The 11,050-nt window shown below is 42.4% G+C and overlaps 2 protein-coding genes across 2 annotated transcripts in view; both read right to left on the reverse strand.

Moving 5' to 3' along the window:
* LOC107715488 (putative proline-rich protein 21) overlaps positions 1 to 1,088 on the reverse strand; it is a 2,074-nt gene extending 986 nt beyond the window's left edge. The window contains exons 1-3 of the mRNA XM_016521645.1: positions 990 to 1,088; positions 713 to 753; positions 222 to 471 (exon numbers count right to left, since the gene is read on the reverse strand). Coding sequence (XP_016377131.1) covers positions 222 to 471; positions 713 to 753; positions 990 to 1,088 — 390 coding nt within the window. The remainder of the gene's footprint in view (positions 1 to 221; positions 472 to 712; positions 754 to 989) is intronic.
* Positions 1,089 to 1,102: 14 nt separating this feature from the next.
* ryr2a (ryanodine receptor 2a (cardiac)) overlaps positions 1,103 to 11,050 on the reverse strand; it is a 114,337-nt gene continuing 104,389 nt past the window's right edge. Inside the window, exons 88-101 of the mRNA XM_016521655.1 lie at positions 9,920 to 9,993; positions 9,708 to 9,840; positions 9,531 to 9,617; positions 8,788 to 9,012; positions 8,260 to 8,390; positions 7,392 to 7,434; positions 7,147 to 7,283; positions 6,835 to 6,895; positions 6,592 to 6,738; positions 5,693 to 5,897; positions 2,424 to 2,488; positions 2,229 to 2,329; positions 1,519 to 1,570; positions 1,103 to 1,413 (exon numbers count right to left, since the gene is read on the reverse strand). Of these exons, the coding sequence (XP_016377141.1) occupies positions 1,318 to 1,413; positions 1,519 to 1,570; positions 2,229 to 2,329; positions 2,424 to 2,488; positions 5,693 to 5,897; positions 6,592 to 6,738; positions 6,835 to 6,895; positions 7,147 to 7,283; positions 7,392 to 7,434; positions 8,260 to 8,390; positions 8,788 to 9,012; positions 9,531 to 9,617; positions 9,708 to 9,840; positions 9,920 to 9,993 (1,557 nt within the window). The 3' untranslated portion in view covers positions 1,103 to 1,317. The remainder of the gene's footprint in view (positions 1,414 to 1,518; positions 1,571 to 2,228; positions 2,330 to 2,423; positions 2,489 to 5,692; positions 5,898 to 6,591; positions 6,739 to 6,834; positions 6,896 to 7,146; positions 7,284 to 7,391; positions 7,435 to 8,259; positions 8,391 to 8,787; positions 9,013 to 9,530; positions 9,618 to 9,707; positions 9,841 to 9,919; positions 9,994 to 11,050) is intronic.

The following is an 11,050-nucleotide window of genomic DNA, read 5'->3' on the forward strand; positions in this document are numbered from 1 at the left end:
GTGTAGTGTATAGGGCGTAGCGTGTAGTGTATAGGGTGTTGTGTGTAGTGTATAGGGCATAGCGTGTAGGGTGTAGTGTGTAGTGTATAGGGCGTAGCGTGTAGGATGTAGTGTGTAGGGCATAGCGTGTAGGGTGTAGTGTATAGGGCGTAGCGTGTAGTGTGTAGGATGTAGCGTGTAGTGCGTAGCGTGTAGTGTATAGGGCGTAGCGTTTAGGGTGTAGTGTATAGGGCGTAGCGTGTAGTGTATATGGCGTAGCGTGTAGGGTATAGGGCGTAGCGTGTAGGGTGTAGTATGTAGCGTGTAGGGTGTAGTGTGTAGGGCATAGCGTGTAGTGTGTAGGGCGTAGCGTGTAGTGTATAGGGCGTAGCGTGTAGTGTATAGGGTGTTGTGTGTAGTGTATAGGGCATAGCGTGTAGGGTGTAGTGTGTAGTGTATAGGGCGTAGCGTGTAGGATGTAGTGTGTAGGGCATAGCGTGTAGCTGCTAGTGTGTATAGGGCGTAGCGTGTAGTGTATAGGGCGTAGCGTGTAGTGTATAGGGCGTAGCGTGTAGTGTATAGGGCGTAGCGTGTAGTGTATAGGGCGTAGCGTGTAGTGTATAGGGCGTAGCGTGTAGTGTATAGGGCGTAGCGTGTAGTGTATAGGGTGTTGTGTGTAGTGTATAGGGCATAGCGTGTAGGGTGTAGTGTGTAGTGTATAGGGCGTAGGGGTGTAGGGCGGACTCCCTGAATGGGTATTGCTTCTGCGTCAAACTAAATCTAATGCGAATGCGTTTTTCTCCGCTAGTGGACATATTCTCTGCGAACGTGATATACTGCGACAGGACAGAGACCGCTTAAATGTTCTTAAACCTAGAAAACTGCGCGTGATATAGATCAGCTTGCGTCTTTACGTTTCAAATGTTTTCCTTAAACTTGCATAATAAACATGCAATGAAAGATTTTTTGACTATATAAAGAGTAACTCTGCTGTTGCATGGGTGCATTACCAAAAGAACGGAAAACAAAGCAAGAAACGGATCAGCAGAGGAGAATCTTCGAGTCCTGAGGGGTTCCAGCGCTCGCTCCGGCTCATCTTCATCTTGCATAAGGCACCGGATCCCCGTCTAAAGAAGCGTGCAGCGTTCGCTCATGACGTCTTGCTCCCCTCCTCTTCAATCAGTCTGTGAGTTCATTGATGAAATGAAGAAGCGTCGGATGGCAGGAAAGTGTGGCTCTTCAGCTGCGGCTAGAAATGTTGTATGTTCACTGTGTGTCGAAAGCGTTCCAGCTGATAGAATCGCCACTGTAAGAGCCATCCGTGTGTGTGTGTGTGTTTTAATTGAGCTGGTCCTCGTATTGTTTCCGGAAACAGTCACCAGCGGGGAAGAATTCCCAGCATCGTTCCTGGTACATTTTCCAAACGTACGACTCCTGAAAGGCAAACAAGCATGTGTGTTGATCAGGAAATGATGAACGTTTCCCTGGAACAGAACAAGCAACATATGAAAACAAATGAGAGGGGATGATGGGAAATACCTGGCCTGTGTGCTCCGTTTCATCCTTGTTGATGAGATACATGACGAAAAATCTGCAAAGACACACACACACACACATATCACTCAGGTTACTGTATGTGTGGCTGATAGTTTGTGCTCTGTCACTGTATGCAGTGAGTTTGCAGTGGCCAGTGTTGGGGGTAACACATTACAAGTAACTCGAGTTACGTAATCAGATAACTTTTTTCAAGTAACCAGTAAAGTAATGCATTACTTTTTCAAATAAGTAATGCCAGCTACTTTGTTTCCCATGTATTGACTGACAGCTCTCCTGTCCTCATGCTGAGAGAATCAGGAGTGAGTGCAGAGCGCTGTGTGAACATGATGCTACTGTAGATCTAGACTAAACATCAACTGCATTTACTCATCTCACTCACACAAAAACACATTCAGTATTCCTCAAAATGAATAAAAACAGTGAAATGCAAACCTACAATAATTAAACATGTTAAATAACACAAATATCCTTTATGTATTTAATCATTATAAGAATTAACTGATGATCTGACTCGTTTCTGTCAGCACTGCTCATGTTTTGTGTTAACTTCTGTTTATTTGCCAAAGGCGGCTGGTCTGGACGCTGTATTGATCGCGCATCTCATTTGTTTGTTTGTCTTTGACTCTCCGCAGGTAAATTACTTGAGGACAGAATCATGAACACTTGAATGCTGACGGCGCAGCAGGACTCACAGATAGTTGGCCAGGTTGTGTTCCTGCAGCGTGTGCGTCTCGAAGCCGTGAGGAACCGTGTCGAAGTAGTCGTTTCCAATCCCACAGATGAAGCACTTTGTCTGCAGGAGGAAAAACACACGTGTGTTTAATCAAACTTCTCACACTCACACACACACGGCAGACTTCACATCAAGAGTTCAGCATGTGCCTCACCTCCATGTCCTCCTTAACCTGCTCTTGCTGGTCTCTCAGCTCACCAAACGCATCGATGATCAGACCTGAAACACACACACACACACACACACACACACATGAGATACAGCAAACACACACACACACACACACACACACAAACATAACAGTTTCTGCAGGTGTTATTTTAGTAACACTGAGATGCTATTATAGTTTTTACTCATATTTTTAAACGAGTGTTTATTTTTATATTTTACGATTTCATTTTCATTTAATTTAAATTGTTTTTTGTTTACATACTGTAGTTTTATTAATTTTTCTTTCAGTTTAAGTTTTAGTTTTTTTACTACATCAAGTTAAACTAAATTAAAATGAGAAATGTTGCCTTGGCAACTAACTGAATTAAAATGTTTTTATATTTTATTTCAGTTACCCTATATTTTATTTCAAGTAACAGAAATGTTTTTAAAATGGTTTTAGTTTTAGTTAACTATAATAATAACTTTAATTCAGATATGTGATGTCAAAAATGCTAAAATCACTGTATCTCACGACATCCAGTGACTTACTTCTTTAATGAAACTCTTAATGTCTGTGGAAACACGCACACATGCGTAAACACACACTCACACACACACTCACACACACACTCAAACACACACTCACACACACACACACACACACACTCTCTCTCTCTCTCTCTCTCTCTCACACTCACACACACACACACACACACACTCTCTCTCTCTCTCTCTCTCTCTCACACTCACACACACACACACACACACACTCTCTCTCTCTCTCTCTCTCTCTCACACTCACACACACACACACACACACACTCTCTCTCTCTCTCTCTCTCTCTCACACTCACACACACACACACACACACACTCTCTCTCTCTCTCTCTCTCTCTCACACTCACACACACACACACACACACACTCTCTCTCTCTCTCTCTCTCTCTCACACTCACACACACACACACACACACACTCTCTCTCTCTCTCTCTCTCTCTCACACTCACACACACACACACACACACACTCTCTCTCTCTCTCTCTCTCTCTCACACTCACACACACACACACACACACACTCTCTCTCTCTCTCTCTCTCTCTCACACTCACACACACACACACACACACACTCTCTCTCTCTCTCTCTCTCTCTCACACTCACACACACACACACACACACACTCTCTCTCTCTCTCTCTCTCTCTCACACTCACACACACACACACACACACACTCTCTCTCTCTCTCTCTCTCTCTCACACTCACACACACACACACACACACACTCTCTCTCTCTCTCTCTCTCTCTCACACTCACACACACACACACACACACACTCTCTCTCTCTCTCTCTCTCTCTCACACTCACACACACACACACACACACACTCTCTCTCTCTCTCTCTCTCTCTCACACTCACACACACACACACACACACACTCTCTCTCTCTCTCTCTCTCTCTCACACTCACACACACACACACACACACACTCTCTCTCTCTCTCTCTCTCTCTCACACTCACACACACACACACACACACACTCTCTCTCTCTCTCTCTCTCTCTCACACTCACACACACACACACACACACACTCTCTCTCTCTCTCTCTCTCTCTCACACTCACACACACACACACACACACACTCTCTCTCTCTCTCTCTCTCTCTCACACTCACACACACACACACACACACACTCTCTCTCTCTCTCTCTCTCTCTCACACTCACACACACACACACACACACACTCTCTCTCTCTCTCTCTCTCTCTCACACTCACACACACACACACACACACACTCTCTCTCTCTCTCTCTCTCTCTCACACTCACACACACACACACACACACACTCTCTCTCTCTCTCTCTCTCTCTCACACTCACACACACACACACACACACACTCTCTCTCTCTCTCTCTCTCTCTCACACTCACACACACACACACACACGTCTCCAGACAGCGATCTGTGGATCTGTGCAGCTGGAAGTGTTTGGATGTGAGACTAAAGCGTCCGTCGTCGTCTCTGACAAACGCTTCTCTTTCACTCAAACTGTCTTCCCTTATTAGGAGCAGAGACAGAGAGACAGACAGGAGCGCAGCTCGGACAGGAAGACAAAACAGCAAGGAAACACAGAGAAATGGAATTGCACGGGTGGCTGCTTCCCAGCGGATTAAAGCACGCTCACACACACACACACACACACTCGTGTCCTTATATAGCTCTCGGCACGCATCCGTCAAACACCTCGCTGCCTCACCTCACAATGGGAAACTCTTCCTCATCCTCATCACTTTCCTACATGCAACACTAAAGCAGATGTGCTGCAGACAACAAAATACCATCCCCACATTTTGGGAAATAATCATTATATTTCAAGAGTAATAAAAGTTAAAGTATTTAACAATAATAGTAATTTTTCGTTTAGTTTTACTTCAATAGTAATTATTATCATTATTATATAATTGTATATGAGAAAGAAAGTTATGAAGAACACAAGGGTGATTAAATCACGAGATTCATCATGAAACACATTTTTTAACCTCAAACCACACGTTCCTGTGAATCTGATGAATAACACCATCCTCTCGCTCTCTCTCTCTGGGTTTGTTTAGTTCGTTAATTAGTCTGTTGTTCTAGTCGACGGCTCTGGCCATTAATGCGCTACGGTCCTAATGACCCTCCATTTGCGCTTAGCAACAGCACTAACGTCACAAATGAGCGATGGCAGCGATGTTCTCATCTGAAGAACACATTAAACCACACACAGCGCAGGAAATCACATCAGACGCTAAATATCAGAGGTTAGAGGTCACGCTCGGGGTCAAGTGTCCAGGTCAACATCATCAGGAGTATGGCGAGATCTCCTGAGTCTCAGTTACGTCTCATTTTCATATGTACTTCATGTCTCCTCCAACCCCTCAGGAGAAAGACTCAGTGAGGCACTAGAGCTGAAGTTCATGTTGAGATCTCTGATGTTTGCAGACTTAGGTATCTGAGCAGTGTGTGTTGAGATCTCCACTGAAACTCTAGAGGAGACACATGGGAGTGTTTTTCTCAGGAGAAGCATCTAAAAAAGCAGCAAACTCTCCAATTAATGTCTTGAAACACCTGATATATACTCATATGCACTCTTGGTTGACTCATGTGTTTGTCAGTATTGTGATAATGAGCTTTTAGTGCAAACATCACCAGCAGATTCAGGAGAGATTGTGATTAATCGGATAAACAAGCATTTAACAGCATTTCACCAGGTCTAATTCAGGTCTTCATGCACAAAAATAACAGCATTCAAACACTTTTGGGGAGGATTTAGCTGTTTGCTCACCGTTAGCATGTCGTCACACTTCATGTCTGGTGATTCTCCATCTTCACTCTTATTGTAGAATTTACGGAAGAAGTTGAAAGCCACAACAGTGTAGAGATAGACCACAACCGCCAGCAGACCTACAGTCAGGACCAGCTACACACACACACGCACGCACACGCACACGCACATACACACAAACACGCATGTGCACACACACACACGCACGCACGCACACACACACAAACACGCATGTGCACACACACACGCACGCACACACACACACATGCGCACACACACACGCACAAACACGGACATGCACACACACACACACACACACATACAAACACACACACACACACACAAACACGCACGTGCACACACACACAAAAACGCACGTGCACACACAAACACACACACACACACGCACGTGCACACACACACACACACAAACACGCATGTGCACACACACACACACACACACAAACACACGCACGTGCAAACACACAAACACACACACACACACACACACACACACACAGAGTTAATTCAGCATCACTGAGCTCATATGTGTCTGTTCTGAATAATCAATCTTCATCAGAGCGTCTCAAACTGTGAGGTCCTCAGGTGCTACAACACGCAACAGAATTGTTTAATTTGTATTTTTTATTTTGCAATGTTTAATTTCTATTTTTGATATATTAACAATTTTAATACAGCTGTATGTGTCTCTAATGTGTAAGCAGAGCTTATTACAGAACCTCGAGTTATTAAAATGATCCCCGAACACTCTGAACAAACAGATAGACAGACGGATAGCGTGGTTAACCGCGGGAGAGTTCAGCGGTACCTGTTTGCCGTTGTGTGTGACGGAGGACAGGATGGTTCTGAGGGTCTTGAAGCCCATGGCGATGTCCAGCAGGTGGGCGGCAAAGAAGAAGTTATTGTAGTGTCCGAGGATGGACATGCTCATGTACCAGGCCAGATACAGGAACGACTGCAGGACACATCATCACACAAACCAGATCAGACCTGACCAAATCAGCACACACACACACACACCCACACACACATATGAAGAGCAGGTACTGACGTTATCAGTGAAGACGACGCCCAGCTTCCAGATCTGATACTTCACATCGATGGAGTTCAGTCTGGAAATAAGAGAGAGAGCGGTTAGTGAATCCAGCAGGATGACTTCATTAGTCAAATGAGCAATGCTTGAAAAATCATTTAGAATTTGAGATTGATTATTAATGTCATGTGAGGGATTGTGTGGATGGTGACACATTACTGCCCCCTGCAGGATGAGCTGAACTAACGGTTACATATTGTGGTGTAAATTCAAGAAGATAGAATCTGTTTCTGTTAGTGAATGGCCAACGGCACATATGAACACACATACACACCTGCGGCCAGTGAACTGTCTCTCTTTGGTTTCTTTTTCCCATGGGCGTCACTGAAGTCCAGCGCAGCTTTATCCATCCCGAGCAGCTCACTGATCCGATCATGTCCATAAAACTCTCCATACTTATCCATCACCTACACACACACACACACAGAGAGAGAGAGAGAGACATGTGGTAATTCAGATGGTCTTTATCAGAGCCGTTCATCTGTCTGTATGTGTGTAAATGTCTCCAAACTCACCTTCCGCTTCACAAATTTATCCCAGTAATTGTTTGGGAAGGACCTGAGAGACAGAGAAGAATTTTTATCTTTAGATCATAGAAACACAATCATAACTCACAAAGATCCTCATGAAACAACAGCAGTGAAGATCGACTTATAAAATCATTATGAAATCCAGGCCTGAAGCTTTAACACTAAAAATAAAGGTTTGAATGTTTTAATTGGACTTTGTAAAGGATCTCATTTCATTTAATAATGTCTCAGTCAGCTAAACATTTTACTCTATTTTAAACATTTTTATTTTGCTATTTTTCCTATTCTCGGTACATTTTAATGAACATTGTTTACATTTATTCTTTTTAATTATTATATATTTATTCAATTAAATTCAGCATTACAATCTCATGAACCCCAATTTGGGAAATCCTAATTGATATTTAAATAATGTATCATTTTAACAATTTATAAAAAATAATAATAATGATGGTATTAAATGTAAATAGAAATTATCTTTAATATTAAAATACACATTAAATGTATTACTAATGATTTAAACAATTTACATGTTGCTTTAATAGTGTTTTACATTGTGTGAAATTCCAAGCATGACAACCTAGATAATATAACGAAAACAAATGAATGATTTCAGAGGTAGAGGGAAAATAACGTGTTTGAGCAGCACATCAAAAACATAAAAACAGACAACAGGAGCCTCCAGTGCAGTAAACATCACTGATTATAACGGTAATGAGTCAGTTCTGTCACATCGCTCTGCCCTCCATCGTTAGCATTTTCCATCGGGTCGCCTCATTACTGCAATATTCCCGATTGAAATCGGTTGAGGTGAGAATCAGCCTATTACCCATGAGCCTCGTCTGTCACTCACTGTGTGTTGATGACCAGTCGGTCCCACTGGCCTTTAATATCGTCCTCCGAGGGCTGTTCAGTGATGTACAGACCGTCAAACTCCAGCTTTCTGGCCACTTCCTTCTCACGCTTGAAAATCACCAGAGGAACCTCGAGGAGAAACAGCACTATCACTCACCACAGCTCTGCTTTCTATAATCGGAGCATTTATTAAAACCTCTTTAGACTGATGCTGCCGGGCATTTCATCTTTCATGTAAATCTAGCAGGTTTATTGTTTCAATAACTGGATTTCATTAGCATAAATGAAACTTTATGCCTAGCTTTCATTATTAGGAAATCAGATCCAGTGCCTTGTGTGAATAATATCACAGTTAAGGTCATGTGATCTGTCAAACTCAGTGTGTTTTGGGTGAATTATTGGCTGCTGAGAGCAGGAATCCATCAAAACCACTAATAAATAAAACATTAATGATGTTTTAGTTTCAATGCACTTATCATTTCTAGAGCTGTGCTGGTTTAGGCTCCTGAAGCTGATGATCCTGTACCTTTAAGCAGTAGTAGCCGATGATGCAGAAGAAGGAGATGACGGTGTGCAGGATGGCTAAGATCCTCAGCGTGGGCTCCATGTAGCCGCTGCTCTCCTCCAGCACAAAGTGCACAGCGTCGGGTCGAGCGCTCGAGCCTCCCAGAGGATCCCAGCGCACGCTGGCGTCTGAAGACGAGCTGAACAACACCTCCTTCCCCTCAGAGACGGCCGAGGACGTGGACACCTGCACACGGGACCAAACACACGCTCAGTCACACATATACATGCTAGGAGTTTGTTCGGACGACTCACTAGTAGGGATGTAACGATTAACCGCGAGCCGGAATATGTGACGATTCAAATCGGTTGAGATGCCAAACAAATCGCGATACAATTGGAGTAGGAGTTTATATGAATGTATGTCTGAGGGGAACTGACTGTCTTTAGAAAAGTTTAGATGGTATTTTTTCTTTTCATCTTGCCTCTGTATAATGCATATTAAAGTTCATAAGTGCAGCTTTGTTTACACCGGTAACCAAGGAAACACTGTATCATTGCTGTTCAAAAGCGCCACCTGCTGTCAGAGAGTGAATCTGCTTCAATTTCACAAATAATAAAGCAATAATAAAAGGACACATTTAATTTATAATTTGTCTTAAATCTCATTTCGTAAAAAAAAAATTTAATCGTGAGTTGAGTGAATCGTTACATCCCTACTCACTAGCAATGAACGTCACAAGAAAATGCTGAAGTGTGAATTACCTTGTAAAACAGCAGAATGAAGTTGATTGCAAAGGCCACAAACAAAGCCAACATTCTCATGTTGTAGAAATTTCGTGCAAAGTAGTTCTGCGGGAGAAGAGATAGACACAGCGTCAGAGCACACACGTGTGTTTCGAGCGATCGCTCCTAAGAGTCTGAGATCTCCAGGGCTCTCACCAACAGCTTGCGTTGGTAAGCGATGATCTTCTTCCAGAAGGCCGACTCCTGCAGATCAGGCTCATGGTGCTGTCTGACCTTCCTCTTCACCGCTTCCTCCTTCTTCTTCTGTGCTTTCTCTCCGTTTTCCCCTCTTAGAAAGGCACGAATCAGAACTCAGTATGCAGGTGTTATCAACACTATCGTCTACACATTTCCACCAACGGACTTACTCGGCTTTCTCAGGCACGGATTTGGTCTCCTCCGCAGCTTCACTGTTGTCTGCTGAGGATGAAGAGCCCTTCGTCTGACAGAACCAACAGCGAAAGAGTTAAAAACCTCACAGATTCATGCAATGATTGGAATCGAACAGATCTTTTATGTGCCAACTTGTCTTAGTCCTGTGTCAAATGTCCTTTCTAGTTTTTGTCATATTTAGTCAACCTGTCCTGTTTGTTGTTTAGTTAAGGTTTAGCTGACTAAAAGTCTGGGAATTTTAGTCTAGTTTTAGCTAATAAAAATATTTCCGTCATGCTGCAAAACGGTTAAAATGATAATCACAATTACTTTGCTAAAAATGATAATCGTGATTATGGATCATGACTGCTGTAATTTGAGAGATGGCATCAGAATCACTGTACTAAATCAAGAGTTACTCACACATGCTTTATTTGAACTCATCTAGTCTCCTGATTTATTATATGTGACCCTGCAGCACAAAAGCAGTGTTAAGTCGCTGGGGTATATTTGTAGCAATAGCCAACAATACATTGTATGGGTCACAATTATCCATTTTTCTTTTATGTCAAAAATCATTAGGATATTAAGTAAAGATCATGTTCCATGAAGATATTTTGTACATTTCCTACCGTAAATATATCAAAACTTAATTTTTGATTAGTAATATGCATTGCTAAGAACTTCATTTGAACAACTTTAAAGATGATTTTCTCAATATTTAGATTTTTTTGCACCCTCAGATTCCAGATTTTCAAATAGTTGTATCTCGGCCAAATATTGTCCTATCCTCACAAACCATACATCAATGGAAAGATTATTTATTCAGCTTTCAGCTGATGCATACATCTCAATTACCCTTATGACTGGTTTTGTGCTCCAGGGTCACATTTAAGAAAGAAGCCCTGACTCTGGGATTTAACTCTTGACATCTGACAACTGCAAGCAAGAAAACTCTTGGAAGTCTAATTCTTTAAGCTACATAGAGTTTTTATTTTTCTAACTACATTTTAGTCTCGTCTTTTTTCATCAGTGACGAAAAACACATCTGTTCCATCTTCATTTGACCCTCTAACTCTAGCACTTTCTATTCTATTTTAATTCTACTTTATCTTCTTTTTTATATA

The sequence above is a fragment of the Sinocyclocheilus rhinocerous genome, unplaced genomic scaffold (assembly GCF_001515625.1).
Source record: "Sinocyclocheilus rhinocerous isolate Xijiao unplaced genomic scaffold, SAMN03320098_v1.1 scaffold852, whole genome shotgun sequence".
In the NCBI taxonomy this organism is placed as follows: domain Eukaryota; kingdom Metazoa; phylum Chordata; class Actinopteri; order Cypriniformes; family Cyprinidae; genus Sinocyclocheilus; species Sinocyclocheilus rhinocerous.